Source organism: Peromyscus maniculatus, chromosome 5 (assembly GCF_049852395.1).
Source record: "Peromyscus maniculatus bairdii isolate BWxNUB_F1_BW_parent chromosome 5, HU_Pman_BW_mat_3.1, whole genome shotgun sequence".
Classification (NCBI taxonomy): Eukaryota; Metazoa; Chordata; class Mammalia; order Rodentia; family Cricetidae; genus Peromyscus; species Peromyscus maniculatus.
Window position 1 is genome coordinate 96410469 of NC_134856.1, and position 26823 is coordinate 96437291.

Below are 26823 nucleotides of genomic sequence, written 5' to 3' on the forward strand. Positions count from 1 at the left end.
GGTCCTGGTTGGTCAATAACATGGGTCCTGGAGCAGCTGGGAATGAACCTCAAACACTGGATACAGATATCACTTTGGACTTCTCTGTCCTGTGTTTGTTTGGCATCTGTGTGAGACTAGCTATTATTAGATCGGGAGAAGCCACAATGTAAATTGAATGGCTGAAACCCAAGCCATAAAGTATATCAAAGTTCCCTGTCATAGTATTTAATTTGCACAGTGGCTCATGGTGGAATAGTTGAGAAACCATGCTCCTGTGAGGAGGTTGTGGGGACAGGGTGTCCACTCAGATCCAGGTGGCCTGGGTGGAAGGACACCTATTTACCTGTAGTTTCCTTCAGGGGTGAGGATATTCAGCTGACTCTCAGGATGACTGAGTATGAGTAACATTCGTCATGTGACTCTAAAATAGCTCTTTAGGTGTCCTTGAGAACAAATAAAGCTATGCTCCACCGAGTGGAGAGGGACTCAAAACCCCCCTCTTCTAGCCAAGGAGCTGTTGACAGTTGCTGGCTTTGGGGAAGGGAGGGTCAGATTTCTTTAAGGGTGTGGCTCCTGGTAGGTCAGCCACCCTCCGATGGATGGTCCCACACCCAGGAGTATATGGGCAGTGTAAACTGGACTTGGTGGGCTATAAAAAAAAAAGTCAGATTTCTTTAAGGGTGTGGCTCCTGGTAGGTCAGCCACCCTCCGACGGATGGTCCCACACCCAGGAGTATATGAGCAGTGTAAACTAGACTTGGTGGGCTATAAAAAAAAAAAAAAAAAAAAAAAAAAAGAGGCATGAAGTTGGGAGGGGTGGATGTTGGGAGGTGGAGCTGAGAAGAGTTAAGGGGAGGGGAGGAGATGAATGTCATCAAAATACACTGTATACAGGTATGAAGTAAAAAGTAAACACATTTTTAAAAGCAATGTAAAATGAACAAATATGGTAAAAGATAAACAATTGTTCAAAGAGTTGATAGACACAAGGTTGTTTGGTCTCCTAATTCTTTCTACTTTGCTACATTTGAAACACATCTAAGAAAATAAATCCTTGGGTGTTGAAAACTGCTCAATCTCATTCCCCCCCTCTATCTCTGTCTCTATCTCTCCCTCCTTTTCTCTCCCTCTCCCTCTCCCATTGAGACAAGGTATTACTAAGTAGCCCAGCTAGCCTCGAACTCAGCATCCTCCTGGCCCTAGCCTCCCCAGCTGCTGAGATGACAAGTGTGTGCCTCCATTCTGGGAAGCTGACGGCTGCCCCCTTTCCTTGTGCAGTAGTAACTTCAGGTGAATTCACAGCTCCCTTCCTTTTCCATCCTGGGTCACAGATAGTGTGGCGTCCTTTGTTGACCACTCTAAGATATTTACTCAGTGTGTGACATCCTGGGGCACTCAAATCCAATTCATCCCAAAGCTGTGTTGGAAGACCCTTGAGTGTAGACACTCCTCTGCTTATGATGGGCCGCATCCCAACTGTGGCTAAGAGGAAAATGTATTTAACATCCACCCCTCAGACATTGCTCAGCAGCATGGCACAGGACATTATTGCCTTCGACATCTCAGTACTGTGGGACTGTAATCGTTGCTGCTGCCATGCCGGGTTGTTTTTTCCAGTGCTGGCGACCTTACCCAGGGTCTTGAACATGCCAGACACGGTCTCTCCCTCTGAGCTACACTCCCAGCCCCAGGTTCATGTCTTATTGCTTATCACTGGCTGGATAAATGGTTCCAATTCAAAACTCATTTGTATGGCTGTGTACTGCTTCAGACTATAGGAATCCAGGGCTCAGTACGTGATGTCTCTGAATGCAGGAAAAAACCCTGCTCCACGCTTGTCCACAAGGACTTCCTGTGGCTGGTCTACTACAGAACCTTAGGGGGAAGGCAGCATCTTTCTTACATGACTGCTTGCAGCTCCTTCCCCTAGAATCCAAAAGGAGTTTGACTCTGTGCAATAGACATCATACAATCCCAGAAGCAGTAACGGCTGACCACTCCGGGCCCTACATTTTAGATCCCCCCACACAAACCAGTCCTTGCCACAGTCACATGCCTTGTTATATTGGCTCTCCAAAATATGACCCTAACCCTCGGCACTTTTGAACCAGATGTCAAAGCCTCTGCAAGGCAGCAGTTTCCATATCTCTGCACACCAACCTCTAGTGAAATACCACCTGGCTCATGAAGGGCAAGGCTGCCACAACAAAGAGACTCTGAGTAAGGGACTTTGACATGTCAGCCCAGTGGTGAGGAGCCAGGCTGACAGAAAGGCCAATGGTTTTTTCAGCAAAACAGCTCCTTCCTTCCAGTCTTCCCCGTCACTTCCCTGGGCCCGTGGTTCTCAGACTGTCAGCACCTGTCACCTGCAAGGACTGTTATACTGCTTCCTACTCCTAGGTTACAGAACTTGTTCAATAAGTCAGAACCAAGGATGAGAATTTGCAGGGGGTTTTTTTGGGGGGAGGGCAGAGGTTGGTTTCTCGAGACAGGGTTTCTCTGTGTCGCTTTTGGAGCCTATCCTAGAACTCGCTCTGTAGAACAGGCTGGTCTTAAACTCACAGAGATCTGTCTACCTCTGCCTCTGGAGTGCTGGAATTAAAGGCCTGCTAGGGAATTTGCATTTTTAGGTGAAGAAAGATGTGGTTTAGTTCACAGTCTCAGAGCTTTCAGCCCAGTGGTCAGGAAAGCATCTCAAGACAGTTGGGTTCGTGGCCATGAGAGAGCATGACAGAGGCTGTGCACATCATGAACCAGAATGCTGAACATCCGTTTTTCCACCATACCTCAAGGGATGCTGATGTTGCTGGCTCAGGGACCGGCCGCTATGCATTTTTTCTACCAGGACACTAGGGACACAGGAAACAATAAAACGGCCTCAGGGGCTGGAGAGGTGGCTCGGCACTTAAGAGCACTAGATGCTTGTCCAAAGGACCCAGGTGCAATTCCCAGCACCCACAAATCCCACAACCACCTGGAACTCCAGTTCCAGGTGGATCTGATGCTCTCTTCTGACCTTCATGGGCACCAGGTGCACAAGTGGCCCACAGACAAACCATCTCTTCACTTAAAAAACAAAAATAGATAAAACAGAGCCTTCAACTTTAGTGCACTGATGGCCAAGGGGTAGACATTCAGTGATCTCAGCGTATAGCTGCAGCACCTTGTTTAGAAATCAGCACACACACCCCACCCCAGGCTGGGGAGACTATTTTTGAAAACATCGTAGCAAAATTTCATGCCATTAAAAAGCAATTTTCTCCAGCCAGAAATCAAAGGTGGCCGAATCCCTTCACCACCAAACACGTGCTGTGATTTAAGACATGATGACGAGGGGCTGCAGTTAAGAGAGGGCTCAGCAGTTAAGAGGCTTGAGAGCACTCACCGCTTATGCAGAGGAACTGAGTTCGGTTCCCAGCGCCTACAGAGCAGCCTACAACCATTTGTAATTCAGTTCCAAGGGACCTCACACCTCTTCTGGCCTTCTCCGGGTCCTGCGCATACATAGTATACATAAACTCATGCAAGCATACACTTACACACATAAAAATAATAAGAATATTTAAAAAGAAATGGTAAGACACAAGGGCAGTTGCAGTAGTTGTTTTTCACTCTTTTGGCTCTTTGGAGGCCCGCCACCCTGCTCCCAAATAAATGTGCATGGAGGCTTAATTTTTCTTATGAATGCCTGGCCTTGGCTTGGCTTGTTTCTAACCAGCTTTTCTTAAAGTATCCCATCTCTTGCCTCTGAGCTTTTACCTTTCTCTACGTCTTGTTTACCTTTTCTTTACTTCTTACGCTATAGCTTGCTGGGTAGCAGGGTGGCTGGCCCCTGATGTCCTCCTCCTTCTCTCACTCCTTGATCTTCTCCCAGATTTCTCCTTCTATTTATTCTTTGCCTGCCAGCCCCGCCAATCCTTTCTCCTGCCTTGCTATTGGCCATTCAGCTCTTTATCAGACCAATCAGGTGTTTTAGACAGGCAGAGTTACATAGATTCACAGAGTTAAACAAATGCAACATAAAAGAATGCAACACATCTTTGCATCATTAAACAAATATTCCACAGCACAAACAAATGTAACACATCTTAAAATAATATTCTACAACAGCCAGTATCTTAACGCCTCACTGGGACCTGGGCATACCAGTGGGATGATGTGTGAAAGACTTTCCAAGTGTTGGGGGGAAGGTGAGGTGCAAATGCCAAGTGAACGAGAAGCGACAGGTCTAGACTTTTTTCTGAGGTGCTGTTGTCTCTCAAAGTGCCCCAAAAGCCAATGGTACTGTGACAGTGATGTCCCCAAGGACAATGACACTTCACATCTGCAACTATCTCAGTGTCTTCTGGGACGTGCCTTCACCTCAGGCTCACTTAACTGTCACCAAACTGTTACAGTGTCACAGCGTCTATGTTCAAGGAAAAGCTAACCTTTTCCATTGGTATATATGCATAGGCAAACCCATAGCATGTGTAGGGTTCAGTGTGGTCTATGATTTTTAGGCATCTACTGTGTACATGTGCACACACACACACACACACACACACACACACACACCCTTTCCCGTTTTTCCCCCTTGGTCTTTTGTTTGTTTGTTTGTTTTATTTTCACACAGGGTTGGTCTATCTATCTATCTATCTATCTATCTATCTATCTATCTATCTATCATCTATCTATCTCTCAAGATGGCCTCTTACATGTAACCCCTCTGCCTCAGCCTTCCAAGTACTGAAATAACAGTCAAGCATGGCTAGCTCACATTAAAAAAAAAAAGATGTATTTATTTTTATTTTATGTGTATGAGTGTTTGCCTGCACGTATTTATGTGCACCATGTGCATGCTTGGTGCCCGCAGAGGCCAGAAGAGGACATCAGGTCCCCTATGTGGGTGCTGGGAACCAAACTCAAGTCCTCTGCAACAGTAGCCAGTGCTCTTTACCTCTGAATCTCACATATATTTTTATGGCAAGAAAAAAAATATGATGTGTGGAGATACCACAGTAGAACCTATTCATCTCTACAATTGATAGCTGTCAATCATTATAATTTAAAAAATAAAGAAAATTCCTGCAAACTCCTTCCTCTTGGCATGCTAGATTGGCAAGAGGAAAGGGCAGGACAGCTGGGCAGATAGGTTGTGGCCAAAGCGGAGTTGTCTGGCATTGGGGTGCCCTTGCCTTGAGTTGTGTCCCAGACTGATTCATCTTGGAATCTCTTCGTCCTTCATCTGTCATCCCCCAAGGCTAGTATGAGAGTCCCTGGGCTTACAGGCAAAGCCACTGAGCTTGGGCAGGACAACCAAGGAAGCCCGTGAAGAGCCTGGAGACAACATCTATCTGTTTGTGTTTTCAGGAGAGCCCCACGGCAGGACCCCGAATCGGCCTCTCCTCCAACATCCCACTGCTGCTGCCCCCAGCGTCCGGTGCCTGGACCTCTCCCTGTCCCACCTCTCAGCAGGTAAGAATGGTTCTCTACAGAGCAGAAAGGTGAGACTCGGAGAGCAGGGTCCCCATGGTGACAGAAGTTCCTCATACCATCTCTGTCAGTCTGGACTTCCTCTTCCCTAAGGACACTATTAGCCAAGGCAGATGAAGGTGTGATGACTCCCACCATTCTGGAAATCCTTTCCCTGTCCTGAGTCAGGTCCTATCAACAGCCCTCGGATGAAACTGCCTCATCCTGGCTCCCATCCGAAGTTGGCACTTGAGTTGGGAGCCACTGAGGCAGCCTGCCAGAGGTCCCTAGATGACCTGTCAGTAGAAATGTGCCTGTGTGCCCAAGGAAACTGACCTCAAGGCCCCAGGGTGGCCCTGAGCATTTGACTCATTTTTCCTTTGCCTCGCCTTCCTGGAGGCCAAGCACCCAGTCAGTGTCCCCTGGAGGCAGCATGGATAGCCAGCATTGTCACCACCCCTGTGTGGAATGTTGTCCTCTCGGCGTGTTTGCTGGTATCTTCTTCATCAGGGCAGCTGCGGCTACTCAGAGGCTGTAATACCCTCATAGAAGGAGGGAGAGGCGTCACCCATACCTGGGCTTGAGCCGCATCCTCCCAAGGCTGAGTGTCATCCTGCCCTGGCTGTCTGTGGACTCTGAGGAGCTAGAGTAGGTAGGGGTGGGAGGCTAACTGAAGAGGAACTCCATCTGCATCCATGTTGGGATGGGATTGTTCAGTGATACGGCTGCCTTGAGGTCACCAGCGATCTAGCTGCGACTCACGCCTCGTAAGCAAGCCCAATAAACTAATTGGTTCGCCAAGCTGGACTGTCGTGGGATTTTTACTGTGTCGGGGGAAACACTGTCTCTCTGGGAAAGCTCATGTCCCGTCCCACCCCGCTTTGTCTCTAGTCCATTTCTTCCCAGACACTCACTTGGGTCTTGCAGAGGCAGCTAGTGGGCTCAGAAAAGCAGAGGTATCACTCAAGTGGGGTCTAAAACACCCCTGGGTGAGTCGGGGAGGGGGATGACTCCAAAGCCTCCCTCTTGGGCTACCTTTCAGAGTTCTTCTGTCTCCAGCTCCATCTGGCTAAAGCCATATCCTTCTGCACTTCCAGCCATCCCAAGTGGCTCGCCCCCACTGTGTCAGCCCCACCCCACCCCACCCCCGACCCTGCGCGCTCTCTCTCTCCCAGGCCAGGCAGAGGATCCCCCTGCCCGAGGGGTGCATTGGTCCTGGAAGAGCAGGACAGACCAAGGCTAGGGCTGGCAAGGAGGTCCCTGGAACTCAAACTCCCAGTTACTTGTGGCTCTCCTCTTGGCTGGGAGGTTTCCAAATGAGACAGGAACCCACACCTGCCGAACTCTGCTTTGAGCAGCTGACCTAGCTAATACCAAGAAAGCCTTGTCTAAAAAAAAAAAAAAAAAAAAAATGCCTGTGAGCAAAAGCCATTGCGTAGTGGTGCAGGTGTCCACTGTCTCTCCCCACAGGGTAACGGGCACTCAGTGATCCCAGCCTTCGCCTCTGCCTCACTCGGCACCTAGGGGAGCCACTGTCCTTTACATTTGTGTTTGCCTGACTTCAGCCACACACTGTGATCATTAGTCTCCCTCAAGCAATTTCTCCTTGCATGAGTGACAGAGAATCCTTCTCAGGGGACAGTTAACACTATAATGTCTTGTCTGGGCCATGTGGCGTAGATGTGTGTCCAGGCAGGGAGAATTTCTTCTTTCTAAAAGAATCAATCTGGCTGCGGGGAGAATCTGCAGGTGATGGAACATAGGAAGAGTGGGAAGGGGCCCACCTTCCCCCGGAGCAGCAGCACCTCAACCCTCTCCTCTGGGTTATTTTACAGGGAGCACAGGATGAAGGAAGGCATGTCTAATAACAGTACCACCAGCATCTCCCAGGCCAGGAAAGCCGTGGAGCAGCTGAAGATGGAAGCCGGCATGGACAGGGTGAAGGTAAACTCGCTCAGCATGTTCCTCCTTGTTCCAGAGTGGCTCGGTGAGGCTCAGTTCCCCAACAGAGCAACAGTCTCAGTGGGTGTGTGTTTGTGCCAGAGCTCTGAGCCTACCATGATGCAGTCCATGGTGTGTGTGTGTGTGAGTTCCATAAGGAAGTGCCAAAAATAGACTGTCCTTCCCACGAGCTGTATTAACTATTGTGATACAGTAGGATGGAAAAGAAGAGACGGACCATGAGGTTGATCACTTTATGTCTCCCTAGTGTTAGGATAGAGGTTAGATGGCAATACGATTTCGGACAGGCACAGCTTGTCCAACCTGTGAGTATTAAATATTCCTGGGGGGGGGGAGGGTAAAGGCAAGTGCCTGCCACCTCCCACCATGGGTGTTTGGAGTCCCTTCCCCCTGGAATTACTGCAAGGAGATGAAGCCTTGGTTTCCACTGGTGCACACAGAGATGAGTTGGAGGCTTGAACTGGAGTGTGTGGCTGTGAAATGCACCAGCTCACGGCTGTGATAAGGTTAGGACTCCTCTCCCCCAGGAATGACATCAGCGAGTCCGCCATGCCTGTGGTCTTCGAGGACCAAATCCAAGGGTCTTGCTCAAGTGTTCGGCATGTGAGTTATTGTTCTCCTTGCCATGACAGCGTTCCTGGGGAAAGCAAACTAAGGAAGGAAGGGCTTGTCTTATCTGGCTCACGGTTCAAGGGTACAGTCCATCTCACTGGGAAGATGTGGTGTCAAAGTGGCTGCCCTTGGGTAGGGGATGAGGTGGACTGGACAAAGGGCGTCCAGTCAGGAAGCAGAGAGGTGAGTGCTCAGCCTATTTCCTCCTTTTTATTTGACCCAGGATCCTAGTCTGTGCGCTGATACACACAAGGCTTCCCTTCCCTGAAGTGTTTACCTAATTATTCTTTATCCATAAAAATGTGGGAGTCAGATATCGAGGTAAGAACCTGAATGATCAGAGAAGTGGTGGAGAAGCGACCAGTCACCTCTTCTCTCTTTCCTCCATCCAAAAAGGGCTGAGAGTCTTTCTAAGCCCCACCGTACTATTTCCTGTCTCTTTCTCTAGGTCCTCAATCCTCCAAAACCTCTATGGCTAATTTTGGTCAGTAGCTAACTCTGCCCTCTGATTAAAAGCAAATTTTATTGGTAGTCTTGGGAGTGTCTGAGTCCAATCAAAATATCCTATAACATTTCCCCCTTTGTCTAAATAAAAAGGGAACGTTTTAACTCTAACACAGTAAAACTATATACAGTAAGGACAATTATCAAGCCAAGCAATCGTGGCACATGCCTTTAATCCCAGCACTTGGGAGGCAGAGCCAGGCAGATCTCTGTGAGTTCAAGGCCAGCCTGGTCTAAAGAGTGAGATCCAGGAGAGGCACCAAAACTACACAGAGAAGCCCTGTCTTGAAAAACAAACAAGCAAACAAAAAGAACAATTATCAAGTAAGAATTACATTCACATTGTCCAGTCTATTGCATTTGGCTTATTCAGAGAAAATACTATTCTATCTTGATGAGTCCAAAGTTTAATACCTAATTCACTTTCTATTCTAACTTGTATTACCAACCCCAAACTATCTTTTTAGACCTTAAAATATTTTCTTAGCTAAACAATTTATGCTTTTATGTCTCTCAACCTTATACACTTTATACCTCTTTGGTGAGTTTCTTTTCTGAATTTGGTAACAAGGAATACTATAACTATAACTGTTTCATCTTCAACTCCATCAAAGACCTGAGAAGGAAATAATATTACCTGATTAAATAGGAAGTGTAGAGCAAGCAACTTCCAAAACTAAGAAATAACAGAGACATCTGGCTGCAGATGTCACCCAAGGTTCCTCTGCAATGTTGAGGCATCCACCTTTGACCTGCAGACCTAGAATATCTGCCAGACTTTTTTGTGAAGCAGGAATTTCAAAGGACTGTTCCACCTTGTCTTGGCAAAGTTCAGTAGTCACCTTCTTTTGTGTCCTGCTTGTCCAATTTTGGACAGCATACTGTCAGCAGTCGAGGCAAGGGCAGTTTCTTGTCCAAATGGCTAGCTTTGCCACAATGAAAGCAAACTCCATGTGGAGGTTCTTCAATGGCTGTCATCCTTTTTTGAAGTAAATTGGTGCTGCCAGGAGCAGACATGTCTCACTGTCATGAAAAGCCTTATGTTATTAAAACATCACAAATGCCATATTCTTTAGGTCAGTGAAGTGGTTGAATACCACCTATCTATCTAAAATATATCTCTCTTTAATCTTGAAAAATATACCTAACATGACTATAAGTTTAATTGTAAAAGATGACTACTAACTTGCATTTCTTAATTATCCTAAGTAGTTTCCAAAGATTCGAACTTTACATTACATTGTTAATTAAGCTGCATAGGTACAATACCTTAAACAAGAGTAGAAACATATATACAGTATGTTCTAACAAAAATAACCTTACATTTGTATCAATGTACTATATCCCTCCACCTTTCTTTCTTTCTTCCTTTCTTTCTTTCTTTCTTTCTTTCTTTCTTTCTTTCTTTCTTTCTTTCTTTCTTTCTCTCTTTCTTTCTTTCTTTTTTTTTTTTTTTTTTAGACAGAGTTTCTCTGTGTAGTCTTAGTGCCTATCTTGGATCTCCATCTGTAGACCAGGCTGGCCTCAAACTCACAGAGATCTGCCTGCCTCTGCCTCCTGAGTGCTGGGATTAAAGGCATGCACCACTGCCACCCAACCTATATTCTCCCTTTTTCTTTTCAGAAAGAGATACTGGAATCCAACCTGCTTTGTTTAGTTTTTTTTTTCCCTCGTCATGACCAGTAACAACTTGCAACCAGCTCCCCTAAATGATGACAAACATGTATAAACAACCAAACAACGAAAAACTATCCACCCCACCTTTTAGGAATGTGGGCATCATGTTCTCTAGACTGCTGCCTGTTGTCTGGAGGCAACAACATCTTTAGGAGACCCTGAGAAAACTAGGATAGTTGTGAAGTCCTGGGAGAGCTAGCTGTATCATTTGTTGTCTAGTCTCCATGTAATGGAAAAATGCAGGGCTTATCTGAAGTCCTGGCTGGAGTAGTCTGTGAGGCTGGACCCTCTCAGCTAGCATCTTTGAAGTTGTCTTGGATGTAGAATTTTGAGGAAACTGCAACAGAGGCATTCTGAGAAGCTGGATCACCTGGGCTGCTTGTCCTCATTGATGTCTGGTCCTTTTTTTTTTTTTTTAATTTTCCTGAAAACACACAAACTTTTAAAGGTAACATACATATCTGCATTAACACACATATGGAATGTATGGTGTGCACAAGTCAGATAAAGATGATTTTTGTTCTATATTAGAGCAGGTAAAAGGCACCTGTCAACTTTACAAGTTCCTTTGGACTACATAACCAAACTGTAATATAAATCTCTATCCAGCCATATGAAAGGATAGCATGTAATAAGAAGTCATCTGTGGCCAACAAGATTTATCATGTCTCATCCAGTCTCCAAGCTGTTTCCATGTAGAGGGATCAACATACACATCACCTGTCTAGTAGTTTTTCTTGGATTTTTTTTCTTCATGTCTACAGCCAAGATTTTCAGGTGGTCTCCCCCGATCAAATCTGGTCCTTATTAATTTTAAAGAAACCCATAGCTTTTTCTTTCCTGTGGAAACAAAAGCAAAACCTCTCCCTCAATGCAACATATTTTCTGACTTCCATTTTAAAGTTAAGACATTCTTTTTTTGTTTTGTTTTGTTTTTTCGAGACAGGGTTTCTCTGTGTAGCTTTGCGCCTTTCCTGGAACTCACTTGGTAGCCCAGGCTGGCCTCGAACTCACAGAAATCCGCCTGGCTCTGCCTCCCGAGTGCTGGGACTAAAGGCATGCGCCACCACCGCCCGGCTAGTTAAGACATTTTAAAAATATATAGGTTGCTTTAATTTAGCAGTTTCCATAATCCAGTGTCTCTTAGCACCTATTATTTTTTGGATATTAGCATTTAAAAAATTCAGAGTCAACAAAGCACCGTACAGGATCCAGACATCCTGTGCATTTCCCATTTTTACGTGACTTTTTTCTTTTATATTACTTTACTCTCTCTTTAAAGATGTTATTATTTTTAAACTATTTATTTTGACTGTCTATACCCATTTTCTTTCTTCAGCATCTAAATACATTTTTAAGCATGCTATTTCTGTTTAGAGGTTTTCTCTGTCTGGATCTGGCTTTTTTGTCTGTCTGCAGCCTTCTCTGACTGAGTGAGCCATACCTTAAACTGCTAAGCAGCAGTTAGGCTCTCCACTGCCTGACTTCAGCACATGGCCTGATGGCTGGCTCTGCCCACTTCAAGTCGGTGAGAGCAGAGCTTCGTGCCTGCCAGCCTGGCCTGGAGCCAGTCTATCTGCCCCAGCTCTGGTAGGCAGTTCTGCCTAGTCTCCCACCACTGAGTAGTGCACCGCCCGCCACACATAAACCCCATTCAAGTAGCAGGGCCTCTTGAAAGGGCTGTGCCTCTGCACACCACAAGCACCAAGCCTCCTCAGAACCCTTTTTCAGCTTTCTCAGGCCCTATGTGGATTTACATGCCATGAGTTGGGTACCAAATGAAGCATTTATCTAATTACTCCTTATCAATAAAAACATGAGCATCAGATATGGGGGCCAGCACCTGAGTGATCAGAGAAGTGGCAGAGAAGCCCTCTCTCCTTCCTCGATCCAAAAAGGGCCGAGAATCTTTCTAAGCCCCACTCTACTACTTCCTGTCTCTCTCTATCTGTCCTTGGTCCTCTAAAATCTCGATGGCTAATTCTGGGAGTGTCAAAGTGCGATCAAAATATCCCTCAGCACTTCCCGTTCTAGAGTGTGGCTCAGCAGCCCCATCTCCCCCTTGCAAGCAGAGTGGCTCTTTCTCCCACAGCTCATGGCGCCAGTTCTCCTGGGGACAGGAAGTATGCACAGAACCTGATGGCCATGCCTACGGGACAGGGAGGAGTGTGGGCTGTGTGCAGTGCTATGAAGAGACCTGTCTGTCATTCGAGCACCAGCAGCTTGTCTGTGCTGACACCAGCTAGGCTGCATTTGGATCTTGTGTCCCCCACAGGCCCAGGGTTAAAGGTTTGCACCTCAGTGTAGGACGGTATTAGGAGTTTTAAGAGGTAGGGCCTGCTGGGAGGTTTTGGGTCACATGGGGTTGTGGAACTCTGGCCTATGCATTTTTAAAATTTTATGCCAGGCGGTGGTGGCGCACACCTTTAGTCCCAGCCCTTGGGAGGCAGAGGCAGGCGGATCTCTGTGAGTTCGAGGCCAGCCTGGTCTACAGAGCGAGATCCAGGAAAGGCGCAAAGTTACACAGAGAAACCCTGTCTCGAAAAACAAAAACAAACAAACAAACAAATTTAGATATTATTATTGTTTTATTTGGATGTGGTGTGTGTGTGTGTGTGTGTGTGTGTGTGTGTGTGTGTGTGTGTGTGTGTAACAGAGGAAAACTCTGTATAGCCACTTCTGTCCTGCCTTTTACATGGATTCTGAGGCTCTAACCCAGGATCAGGCTTCCACTTCAAGCATCTTTACCTGCTGAGCCATCTTGAGGGGCTGCCGCCGGTCTCTTCTTTTTGTGGTTGGTTTGCTTTAAGGTTTTTCAGACACGGTCTTACTCTGTAACCTACACTGGCTTTGAATTCATTCTATAGCTCAGGTTGACCTCGAACTCACTCACAGTGAGCTTCCTACCTCACCCTGACCAAGTGCTGGCATTAGGAGCATACACTGCCATGCCCAGCTTCATCTCTCCTCTCCTGGGTCATGTCCACAAGGTAAATGGCTTTGCTCTGCCAGGGCTGCCGCCATGATGTGCCGTCCCCCGAACTGTGAGTTGTTTGCCTCAGGTATTTGTTATATATAGTAGCAGAAGCTGCCAACCACAACCAGCCAATCAGATGTCAGTCCTTAGAATGCCGGCCAGAGAAGGGAGTGAGGTTAGCACCCAGAGAACAATTGGAAGCTGGGGTTCCAGAGATTGAATAGGACTTCAGAGGTGTCCTGCAGACAAGCAGTGCCCAGCTTTGCAAAGACAGGAAACCTCTGCCAGGGGAGGACACAGTAAGAACATCGCTGAGCAAGGCTCTGCACAGCAGGGCTGCGGCTTCAGTGTGAGTGTCTCCACCATAGTGAGCAGAGATGTGAGCTGGCCTGGGGCCAGCAACTAGATTTGGAAAAGCCACCCGCTGAGCTGCTGGGGAGAGGGTGCTGTGGATACAAGCACAGATCACAGAGCCTCAGTGAATGGCCTGTGGCTGCAGATCTGGTTGTTAGGGACAGGGAGGCAGCTGCAGCTGTGAGATGGGCCGCGAGCTTAGGTGATGGGAGAGGTGATCACACCAAGAAAGCAGAGTGTGGGAAGGAAGCATGGAGCACCAGGCAGAGAGAGGCAAGAAGCCAGCCACGCACCAAGCCAGGGTTAGGGGACAGTGAGCACAGGTTAGGCTCATATATGATTACCAGGCCCGGGAAAGACACATTCTGTGACAACAGATCATCTTCAGCCATAGACAGAGTCCCAGAGACATTGTTCCCATGGATGGCGAGTTCTTGGAGTCTTTTGGGCACACGTACAGACTCTAACGGCAGGAGAATCATAAATCATTCCAGAGCCACTGGGAAGGCTGTGTGCTGCTGCTTGGGGCCCTGTGGAGGAAGTAGATAATTCCAGCTCTGGTGACATCAGCACACGGAGTGGGCAAGAAGCGGGCCTGTGCGCTTCAGAAGCAGAGCACAGAGTTCTCAGGGAGGAGACAGTCCTGGGCTGTCTGAGGGGAAGGATGCCCAAGTATGAGGTCTTTCAGCACATTTTATTAGCCATACAATATATCATCACACTGGGATGACAGGCATGCATAATCTTGCATGGGTTTGTTGGGGTAAAATACATAGAACACACAATGTCCCATTAAACCATTTTTAAATAAATTGCAATTTGAGGATCAGGGATATTTGTAGTATCCTGAGCTACCATCCACCCTCCATCTCCAAGAACTTCATCTTCCCAACCAGAAATGTATCCCCATTCCCCCCTCCTCCAGCCCTAGAAATACCATTCTGCTGGCACTTATGACTGTATAACTGTAGTAGAGACCTCTTCCAAGTGGAAATATGTAATGGCTATCATGTTATGTGTAATTTATTCGCCTAGCACAGCATCCTTGGAGTTTATCTATATTGTACAGTGCATCAGAACTTCATTCTTTTTTCATGGCTGAATAATGTTCCATTGTGCATATACAATATACAGACATACACAGAAACACACACAGAGAAAGGCACGCATGCACGCACACACACACACACACACAAACACGTTTGAAACAATATCAAATTTCTTTATGAAAAGTAGTCCCAAGACAGGCACGTATTTCTGATTACTGAATACTGCTGAGATCTGTCCCTTACTCCTTGCTGTTCTCGGGCCACATCATCTCCAGGTCAGCCAGAAGCTGTGGTGGGCAGCCTGCGGCTGCTCCTCCTGCACAGTCTCTGTCTCCCCCCCATGCTCTCACAGTGGCTTGAGAAGTCCAGCAAGTTGAGGTCCAGATGAATATGGCAGAGTAACCACTGTCAGTAACCACTGTCAGTAACCGCTGTCAGCATGTAGGGTGGAGAATTATTTCTGGAACTGATTTTGTGAATCAAGTTCATCATTTTCTCTCTAATAAGTCAAGAAGAAGTCAAACTGTTCATGGAATCAATGCCTTACAGCGATATATTAAAAGTCATATTTATGGAGCTACCCTGTTAGTGCTTTGGTTTCATTATGTGGCATAGCACAGATTCCATGGGTTAAGGGCTCAGATCAACAACGCTATTCCCCTTGTGGACACAAGTCACAAGCTCCAGGTGTCCTGTGTACCCGCATTCTGTCAGGCTTGCCTGCAAATTCAAGGGTTCCCAAGGACACCCTTCCCCCAGGCTCTATCACTCATAAAATAATTCATAGAACTCAGGAAATGTCTTATATATACCAGTTTATTATCAAGATGATAATTCGGGAACCTCCTGACGAGATGCCCAGGACGAGGAATTGTGGGTCATTGTGCTCAGCCTCCAGGACTTGTATAAGAGTGACACCTCTCAGCCCATAAATGTGTTTACCCCCTCCAGGGCCTCCAAGCCCATACTTAGGGTGTCATGGTGGTTTCTCTGTATAGCCATAATTATTAATGCATTGGCTACTCAGTCTCCAGCCCTTCCTCCATCCCTCGAGGTCAGAGGCAGGGCTGGAAGCTTTACTTCCAATCATAGCTTTCTTTGTGATGACATGCCCCCTTCCTGAAGCTGTTCAGGGTCCCAGCCACCAGCCATCTCATTAGCACACAACAGAGACTCTTACCGCTTGAGAACCCCAGAGTTTAGGAGCTCTGGGCCAGGAGCAAGGGACAAAGGCCCTATGATCAATCTAATATAAAAAGCTGACTGCGCCTGTGACCTAAAACTCTGCAGTGTGTGAAATGCCAGTTCCTAAGCATTGTGCACATGACCACTGATTCACCCAGCCCATCATTATATTTAGGAATTACCAGTTCCCTCTTGGTACTCCCTTCCACGTGTCTATACACCTACCTTCATCGACCTCATGAATATGGCATCTGAAGAGTGTGCCCCACTACCCAGAGGACACCTATCGCCGTCATGTTCAGAATGTGGCGCTGACTCTGACCTCAGGCCTCAGCATGCCATCTGTCTGGCCCACCACAGAGGCATGTGTTTACTCCAAAATGGGCCATGGCCAAAAAGCCAAGACCGAGAGGATATGCTGATGAAGAAAGTATCAGGTACCCTCAGAAAACATATATTAAATAACATATCTAACCGTGGGTTGCCAGCACTTCCTCCAAAGGCTAAATGAGGGAGCAGCCTGGCAGCCCAGCTGCACAGAGGTCTGTCTGCTCTGCTTCGGTAGACAGGACAAGGAGACCCTGCTGAAACTCTCCTCAAGGGCACAGATTTGAGTTGCAGCCATCCCTTTAAAGAGTAAAAGAATGACACAATGGGCTTGGGTAAACATTCTCCCAGAACAGCAAGGTACCAGACTACAGCACAAAGAAGGCTTTTTCTAGAAAATCAAAAGAAACTTAACGTGCCTCATACACTCAAGAAAAGGACAGCAAATCTAGGGAGGAGCGCAAAGGAGAGTGAGAAGACAAGCCGAAGCGAGGCGGGAAAGCTAAGTAAAGGCAGACGTGGAGGCACAGACCTGTAATCCCAGCTCCTCAGAGGCTGAGACAACAGGACCACGAGTTCAAGGCCAGCCTGGGCTATGTAGAAGTTTAAGAACAGTCTCAGCTGTCTGAGTCCCTGTCTCAAAAAACAAAGGGGAGGCTGGGAGATAGTTCAGTGGCAGAGTACTTGCCTGCTTGAAGCTCTAAGTTCAATCCTTGCTACTGAATAAAAAAATAAAACAAAACATAAGGAAAAATTGAGGAGAGATAGAAGAGTAGAGAAAGCCATGAGAAGGAACAATGACTATAATGCCCTGTAGAAAACGAAATTAATGGCAAAGATGTTAGGATGAAAGTCACAGCTAAAGCTAAAGTATCACTTTGGAGCTCATGAATTCAAGACTGTCCACACCCCACCTTGCACGGAGATGTTTCCTGGCAGAAACATCTGGGAACAGGAAAGACTCCTCAGGGCAAGGTATGAAGAGTTCCCAGTAAACAGAGGAAGAGTCTGCCCATCCCAGCACCTTGCCACATCCAGCTGGTAGAAATGACAGACGCTGAGAGACAAGCATCTGGGAGGTTCCCTCATCTCTCAGAAGCAGCAGACCCTTTCCTAATGCCACCCAGACAAAACAAAAACGAGCCGGGCATGGTGGCACACACCTGGAACCTCAACATTCAGGAAGTAGTGGTGGAAGGATCAAGAGTTGAAGGCCAGTGCGGGCTCCGTTAAGACCCTGTCTCAAAACTGGAAAACAAACACAAACCAAGAAGCAGTTAAAGCAGCTGTTAGATGATAAAAATAAGGAAGGAAGCCCCAGTGGGTTACGGGCAGAAGGAACCACTTGGGACAGAGGACCGAATTTTGATCACATTCTTCATACATGGCATCAGGCTCTTGAGTGTTCACAGTGACTCCGAGACCAGTGTCTCAGCTCACAGACAAGAATGGAGCTCCAGAGGTACTGCGAGAGCAAACAGACACGAACCTGGAACTCTGGGTCTGTCCCTGACCACATGGAAAAAGGCATGGGGCCGGGTGCCCTCCTGAAGCTCGAGTGACATCCCACAGAGAAATGGCATCTGCAGGGGGACCTCTGCCTCTTGCCACATCCAAGGTGACGTAGCATATTCTCAGTATGCAGATATGTAAAGTGACTACAAACAAAGCCTACTTTTCCTTAGGAAAAAAATCATTTCATTATATAATTGAATTTCACTACAAGAGATCCAAGCGTGCTTAGTTTTGTGGATAAAGGGATTGGAGAGAGGTCATAGAGTTGTTGACTAGACAGCCTGAGCTGTCCAAAAAAGGGACAAGACATCTGACTGGATATCTCACCAAAGATGATGTAAAAATGGTAAATAATGGAATGAGGAGATAGCTCAGCTGGTAAATTGCTTGCTTTTTGAACAGAGGACCCAAGTTCAATCCCCAGAACCCAATTTTTAAAAGCTATGCATGTTAGTGTGCACTTTAATCCCAGCACAGGGGAGATGAGACAGAAGGGGCCCTGGGGATCACTGGCAAGACAGACGATCACACTTGGCAAGCTCCAAGCCAGTGAGAGACCCTGATGCAAACGAAAAAGATAGACAGCTCCCACGGAACAACACCTGAAGTTGTCTTCTGGCTCCCACAAACATACACGTGCACTTACACAAATGGTAGGCAAGCATATGAAAACATGTCTACTGTGATATGTCTTTCAACAATTGCATGTTAAAACCATGAGATGCTATTACACACCATTAGAATAGCTAAATCAGAAAAGGGGGTGACAATATCAAATACTGGTGAGAATATGGAACAATGGATTGTAGTTCCTTGCTAGGGGGACTGCAAAATGACACAGCAACTTACATTTTCTAAATGTACTTTAGCCATATGATCCAATGATATGAAAACCACAGAAAACAAAATCCAAGCAAACACAGGAGAGGGAATATGTCAGCTGAACTTCCTATATTAACATACTTCTTTCTGTTTAGTTGATCCACAAGAACTGGACTCTTACTCAACTTGCCCATCGCCCCTGACATTTCCTCATGTTTTGCTTCGTCAAAAAGAACAAATAAAATCCTTTTTCCAGAAGGACCTCAGGGATGCCTCTCTACAGGCATCAACCCTGTAAAGCAGTAGCCATGGAGACTGTGCCCTTAACAGCACACCGGAATGGTAGCAGGAATGGGAATACACACCGGAAGCATTTAAAACTGCCTCCTGAACATGAGTGTTCCGGCATGGGTATGAGTGGCCCCATAGGCTGTGTCTTGGATGCTTGGGATCAGATGGTGGTCCTGTTTTGGAAGGCTGTAAACACTTGGAGAGGCAGGTGCTCCCTGGGGGAAGTAGAGATCACTCTGTGCCTGTGTCCTCTGGTTCTTGTCCACCAAGAGAGGAAGAAGCCTGTCAGTCACATATTCCTGCCATCATCATGTTCTGCCCAAGCACACAGAGCCACGTGACCATGTGAGCTGAAATAAGTCTTTCTTTGTTAGACTGTTTATGTCGGGCACTCTGTCACAACTAAGATAACTAAACATGTGGAAGTGACTTTGAGAATGCCTATATATGGACAAGGCCTAGTTTACTGTTAAAAAATACTTAAAAAGGGTATAATACAAGAAGATTTGAATGACAGAATGCCGTGTTCTAGAACAGGCAGTCAGTATTGGAAAATATTCTGAATGAATACCTAGACTCCGCTTAGCAGAAATTCTATTTAGAATTTAAAGTTAAAATTATCCTTAAATTCAGTTAGATGGAAAACATGACAATGCCTAGGAAGTTTTTTGTTTGTTTTTTGTTTTAAGTAACAAAAAGAAGGAAAACACGCAGATGTTTCCTACCTCTGGAAGCATATAAAAGTCAGAATGCATAAAGATTTCTGACTTCCTTGAGTAATAGACAGATCACTGGAACAGAATTAGAAGTCTCAGCGTCAGACCCAGCATGTACCCAGAAGTCCATGGTCCAGATGGCATCTGAGATAAGTGGGAGTAAGTTCTTGACAGACTCGTTAGAATGCTGTTGATAAATGTTGCTGGCACTCGGGGAAGTAAACAACGTTGCCTGTTCACTAATTTATCCAAATAAATGGCAGTGGAATTGGAACCCTCTGTACAGAATGGGTGGCTTGAACAGCAGATTCTTTCAAAGGTTTATTTTACTTATATATGTATGTGTGTACATGTGTACACGTGCAGATGGCAGACACCCGTGGGTACACGTATCTCTACACTCACACAGAGGCCACGGGAGTCTGATAGCCTCGTCAGTTGCTCTCCACCTTTGTCCTTGGAGTCAGGCTAACCTTGAACCAGGACTTGTGTTTTCTTGGCTAGGCTGGCAGCCAGCAAGCTCCAGCAATCCTCCTGTCTCTACCCTGCTCAGTGCGGCAGCTACAGCAGTTTGCAAGGATGCCTGGCCTCTTATGTGGGCGCTATGATCCTGGGTCCCAGCTCCTAGCCTCATGATTCCAAAGCAAGCACTCTTAGCCACCACGCCAGCTCTCCAGCACCTTAAACAACAGATTTTTTACCATTTTCTCTTCTCTTTCTCTTTCTTTTTTTTTCTTCTTCTTTTTTTTCTTGGTTTTTGTTTGTGTGTGTGGTTTAGCTATAAGTGCAAGATCCAGGTACCAGTAGGGTGTGGAATGAGGTGTGTGTGTGTGTGTGTGTGTGTGTGTGTGTGTACATGTGTTGAGAGGTCTTCTTCCTGAATGGTGGTAGATGGACACCTCACCGTGGCTTCATGTGGCTTTTCGCTTATGCTTGCAAGGTGAGACAGAGAAATCCCTCCGTCATTTCTTCTGATATAAGGATATGCGAACCCCTCCCTTATAAGCACATTTAGCTTCAATCACCTCCCCCAGAGCTCTGTCTTCACATTTGATTCTGCATTTAAATTGAGGAGAGTTCTGATTAAGTCTATAACATGAATCAAAGATTTAAAGATTGCCCAGATATGGTGAAGGATCTCTGTGAGTTTGAGCCTAGCCTGGTCTAGGGCAGCCAAGCATACATAGTGAGACCCTGTCTCAAAGTAAAAAAGATTTAAAGAGTCATTTTTTATATGTATGTGTATTTGCCTGAATGTATATATGTGAATTGTATATGTTCAGGTATCTACAGAAGCCAGAAGAGAGTATCGGATCCCTTGAGCTGGAGTTACAGGCAGTTGTGAACTCCTGATATGGGCATTGGGAACCAAACCAGGGTCCTCTGTAAGAGCAGAAAGTGCTCTTAACCACTGAGCCATCTCTAGCCTCAGATCAAATATCTGATCTGTGTGTGGTGGTATACACCTCTAATCCCAGCCGTCAGGAGGCTGAAACAGGAGGACCACCACAGATCCATTTACAACCTTGGCTGTGTGGTGAGACCATCTCAGAAAGCAAAGATTTAAATTCAACAAACAAAACCATAAAAGCCCTCGGAAGATGGGAATCCATGTTTGTAACATGTGAACTGAGAAAGTCCTGTCTGGTGGTACCACTAAATCCACAGCTCATGGGTAAAGTGGGAGTTCTGACCGCTTCCTTTAAAGTTTCGTTAAGTGAGAAAGTCTCCCAATCAATAAAGAGAAATAATTGCTACCTAAACAAGAGTTAATTCCTCAAATTAGAAGATGTCCTGCAAAGTCAATCAAGAGAGGGAGAGGGGAAGAGCCCTGGTTTTATTTCCTTGAGCTGGATAAGAAACACGGGAATTAGCAATTTAAAAAGGCAGACATGGGAAGAGTGAGTGCTCAGACGAGGAAAGATAGTCTCCTTCAGCAACAGTACCAGAAACGTGGCTGAAATCCTCACCAGAGCAGGAATTCTAGCATTTCCATCGTGGGGAGTCAGTCCTCTCACCAGACCCACCTTCAACACCCCCACCACCTTACAAGGACCTGCTGGTCCCCTTGTGAATCCATCAGTGGATTAAATCGCTGGTAATTCACTCACAGACCCGGCCAGGGTTTGCTCTGACATTCACCAACAGTGCCCTGCTGCTGTCTGGAGTAGAAATGGACCGTCTTCCTGAAAGGCAGATATGGGGCATTTACCAACATATCCGTCATGCGCAGTCTAGAGCCGAGAACTGTCACTTCTAGGAGCACGTGCTAAAGCACAGAGGGCAGCAAGCAGCTCCTTAGAGTACATCCAAGGTGTTAAAAACCGAAGATAACTGGCCCGCAGTAGGCACCAGCCGCCGTACATCACCGCTACAAATAATGACATAGTTCTGTGTGAATGAGTGGGAAGCGAGCTCTCCTGTGCACGTGGAACCATATGTGCAAGCACAGATAGGGAGATGCCCCAGAGTGATCTGCAGTATTTGGTCACTTCTGTCTTCAGGAAGCAAGAAACGCAACAGGAAGGGACCAGGGTCGAAAGGTGTCCTTCGACACATACCCGCCCCATAACGACATCTACTTCCTAAGCCAGGCTCTGCTACCTCCCAATAGGCTACTCAAGTTCTGATTCCATAAGTGGATTAAACTACTTAATAATACACTCACAGGTATGGCCAGAGTTGTGCTCAATGCCTACTCACCTGGCATCACTCAGTCCAATTAGGTTGGTAATGGATATTAACCATCACGCATTCTGAAAATGGTAAAAATTATTTCAGTAGTGGGATTCTTTCCCAGAATTGCCTCCTTGATAAAGGTGACATTGTGTCCCTGGGGGCTGGGTTCCTTCTAGACATGAAGGTCTTTGGAAGGAGTAGGCTGGCACCAGGACAGCAGTAACCATGCAGCTCAGTAAACAGAAGGAATCTTCTTTCCACAAGAAGTCTCATTACCAACTAAGCCTCCAGCTCCAACCTGGCAGCTGGCTTTTGAACAGTCATTTACATGGGTGCTCTCCATAGACCCTACCTCATCTTCTGTGTTATCGCAGGTGCCGGCAGCCTAGCAGAAGACATGACCATATTTTTATGTAGACAATCTACATAAAAATTTACAATATATTCAAAATTCGAGCATCAATTGAGTTAGATTGTGTCCACCGGTTTCCTCGGTGTGAATAAACTACCTGGTGCAGACATTTTCTGAGCAAGCCCCATAAGATCAAGCTTGTGACTTCTCCACACTTGTGGTTGAGCCCGAGTTTTTCATGATGACTCCTTTTTAACAAATGAGACTTCAACACCTCTTACCCTTGCTTTCCCAGGTCCCTCCTAAGAGCCGTGTGCAATGCCAGCAGGTGGGGATCTTTAGAAAGAGCAAAACATGATTTCTGCCCCCTGCCCTCACAGCTTATAAATTCAAACCAGAAAAAGCCAAAAACTGATATTTGGTAAGACATAGGTAAGCGTGGTCAGTGACTCCAGAATGAAGATCAGATAAGAGGAGAACAACCTTTTAACTAAACCCAAGGGCAGGGCAGGACATTCTCTATCCCTCCAGACAGCTCCATGAGTACAGTAGTCACAGAAGCTTCAGGGTGGCATTCACTAGGCTGCAGGAACTGTTACCACTTGCAGAAGTAAAAGCCAGATGGCTGTCTATGTGGTGTGTGTCCTGCCAATGGGACAGGACCTGACAGTGATCGCTGAGGCTAAGTCGGGGCTGTGTGGTGTGTGCCGTGTCCAGTCGGGACAGGGAGTGTTGGTGCCCACTGAGGCTAAGTCAGGGCTCATCATTTTCCCTAGGAAAAATGAAGCTCCTACTGTTATAGAATCCCTCTGGGCCAAGATCAGGGTCCTTGCTGCATTCATCCTTGACCCTGGTGGCTTGCCTTGCCATGTAAATGCTCTCCTGAGAAAGTTTGTGAGATGCTTGAATTGTGGATTTGGTGGTTTTGCCTTGTTTCCTTTTAGACAGAGTCTGTACTTGCCAGGCTTACCTCAGCCTCCTGAGCACTGAAATTACAGGTATGCATTGCCCCACCTAGTTTTTCTGAGTTACAGCTTTTCTTGTAGAAAACTGGGAAATCGTGAACACAGAGCGGTGTCCAGTCAGACGGGACATCTGCCCACCCGTTGGAAGAATTTGGTTAAGTCAAGATCCAGGGCACGTGAGGGTCAGTCATAGGCTATGCAGACTGGGGCCTGTTGGTCCTGTGGTGGCTGTATAAACAGCAGTCCTCACGGAGGTGAGCTTGGTGGTATTAACCTAACCCTCACATTTATGCTTCCCAGGGTGCAACCAGCTTTTGACATGAAGGCAAAGCTGTTATAGCCGTGACAATGGCTCCCACTTTTAGAGACATCTGACCTTAAGGTTTATGCACGCCATCACCATCTGGCTTTTACCCCAGATGCTCTCTAGGGGCAGGAGATGCTCCCTCCCTGAGGACAGGACCTCCTGTGCCTCAGACATCACCTCCCCATTCAGACCATTCCCCAACAGCCTGGAATTTCCTTCACAGCTCTAGAATCTGAGGAAAGCCAGGCTGTGCAGTTCCTAGAGATTGTCCTCAGAAGCCGGGGTGTTGGACTCAACTATGTTCGAGTTTAGAAAGAAGAAGAGCACAGGCACTCGCTCAGAATTCAGAGGCAAGGCTTATACTTGTGATGTCCTGAGGATCCCTGTGGGGCTAAGGACACAGCCATGTGCCACTGCTGGAGTGTGCACCAGGCCTGATCTTAGAGAAGATACTATTGCTGCGTGCTGAGTACAGCCTGGCTGCACTCTTAACCCTGTCATGGCTTGGTTTTCTGGGGGTGGAGAGAAGAACAGACAAAGCCAACCAAGATGCTCTCCTTCGAGTCTATATTGTTCAATAGACCAGGACTGCTGCGAAGTAGGTGCCCTCTTGACTTCAGATGCACAAGATAAGTGCAGTGGGTGTCACAGCGAGAGTAGTAATTATGGCATCTGTCTTGTCATGGAATGTGACTATAGTAATTGCAACATTTTCTCCCATCATTGAAGCTGGTAATTATAGTGCAACTAACAGCATTATGTGCTAACTTGGGCTGTTTTAATCACCTCTTTTACTCTGAAATGCAATGGGAAAATTCCACAGTTGTTCCCAGGCTACCCATTTCTCTGAGCATCTGCTGTCTTATAACCCTAACAGCTGGATGCTGAGGTAGGAGGCCGGGATGCTCAGGGCAGCTCATCACAATGATCTCAACGCTTGACAAGAAAGCAACACAAGGAGGCAGTTGTCAGTTTCCTACCATGGTAAAATTTTATCTTTGAGATTATCGGCCTCGTTTCCGAAGCGGCAGATGTTTTGGCATCTGGCACTGTCTGCCACCTGTACCTTGCAGGAAGAAAACCGCAAGGCACAAAAATCAATGTAATTCTGATTAAGAAAAACCTCCTTCAGCCCTGGCAGCAGTTAGGTTAGTGAATGCTGGGATGGAACACCGTGGGCCAGTGTATTACTTTTCCCCATTGCTGTGACGACGAAAATACCTGACGACACACTGTAAGGAAGGGCTCCTGGTTGGAAGATCGAGCCCAGCATGATGGGAAGGCATGGCAGGAGCATGAGGCGGCTGGCCACGTCACATTAGCAGTCAGGAAGCAGAGAGAGAGCAGGGCTGGTATTCAGCTCGTGTTCTCCTTTCTGTGCAGACTAGGACCCAGTTCGTGGGTGGGTACCACTCAGTTTGGGTCTTCCCACCTCCATTAAACCTCCCTGGAAACACCCTCATAGACACACCCAAAGGTGTGTCTCCTCTGTGGTTCTAAATTATAGCCACCACAGCCATGATGGCATCTTTCATGTGTAATGTTCCATGCCTCAAAACAGTCATTACCCATGTTTGTCTTCTCTGAACACAATACAGTGAGCACCGGCAGATATTCAAGGTGCTTTGCTTATACTGACATAAACAGACTTTGGATAATGTTATTGAACGGAGGGGGTCTGGTTAGGGTAGAAATTCCCTTGATTACCTTGATATAAAATAATTTACACTGCATTAGATGCGGCTCAGCATAAGTAGTCCATTCTTTAAAGTGTAATTGTTTGAGTAAAAATCCTATAAGTAATTCAGAATCAGCAGAGCATAGTCAGAAAAAAATGGAATAAGATCATTTGTTGGGCATGTAGAATGACTAAAGGGGTCATGTTGGAAGGACCCTTTCCTCCTGGGATTGTCAGATCGCCATCCTGGCCTCAGGCTTTTTGTCTGAGCTCATGTTCTGCAACTGTAACAGAATTCCATGGCTGGAAAAATAGAAGGTGGGGGAGAAGGCAGGAGGAGAAAGAAAAGGAAGGAAAGATTGGAAGAGAAGCAGGGAAGAGAAGAAACGGGAAGGGAGGAAGGAGGGAAGGAAGGTGTTTTTCACAGCTCTGGAGCTAGAAGTCCAAGAGCAAGGCACTGTGCCGGACAGGGCCCCCAGGCTGTCATCACATGGTGGGAAGGCAAGCCATCAGGGAAGGCAGGAGAAAACTCAGGCTAAACTCTGCTCCTTGTCAGGAGCTCTGTTCTACAGCAACACTGTAGCCTGGGGGGGGGGGGGGGGGGGGCGGGGCACACAGAACCGGTTTGTGAGGGCCCTTAACTTTCAAAGTGAGTTTTGAATGTACTTTCAAACTGCAACAATCGTGTGTTGGTAATCCTGAGTGAATCTAGAAAACTGGCGCGGTGTGGAACCAACCCAGGTCCGCACACTCGTGCTCCCGCACCAAGTGCCTCTACTTGGTCCTGAGTGGACCTCTTTGTAGATTCTGTTGGGCCACTTGGGTGTATGGATGGGATACAACTGAGTAGATGCAGCTGCAGTCTGGAAAGAACAGCTGGAAAGGAGGCGACCCAATAGCCGGGCAGTGGCAGTGCACGCCTTTAATCCCAGCACCAGGGAGGCAAAGGCATCTCTGTGAGTTCGAGGCCAGCTTGATCTACAAAGTCAGTTCCAGGACAGCCAAGGCTACACAGAGAAACCCTGTCTCCAACCACCCCACCACCACCAAAACGAAGAGGCAACCTAAAAACAACTTTTTTTCTTAAAAGGAGCATGGTGGTACCAAGCATAGGCTCATCTTTGTGACATGACAGAAAAAAACTTCTAGAGAGAACCTGCTCAGAACTGGGCGGGTCAGACACCCAGCATAATTGCCAGGTGTTGCAGACACCGGGGCGAGAGGGGCGCTTGGACCCTGCAGCTCTTCCACGGGGCACACACCCCACCAAGCCCCCCGATCCTAACCCTACCCCCATGCCTTGCCTGAGATAAATTTGAACTTGGGGTTGTTCTCAGTTTAGCTAGTAAAGGACCCCTCCCTGCCGCCGCCCTCCACGCCCCAACCCCAGCCACGACTGTCGCTGGTTGTGTATA

General features: G+C 46.8%; 1 protein-coding gene across 1 annotated transcript in view; it reads left to right on the forward strand.

Moving 5' to 3' along the window:
* Gng4 (G protein subunit gamma 4) overlaps window positions 1-26823 on the forward strand; it is a 47361-nt gene that overhangs the window by 15343 nt on the left and 5195 nt on the right. The window contains exons 2-3 of the mRNA XM_015998722.3: window positions 5335-5439; window positions 7272-7380. Coding sequence (XP_015854208.1) covers window positions 7282-7380 — 99 coding nt within the window. The 5' untranslated portion in view covers window positions 5335-5439; window positions 7272-7281. The remainder of the gene's footprint in view (window positions 1-5334; window positions 5440-7271; window positions 7381-26823) is intronic.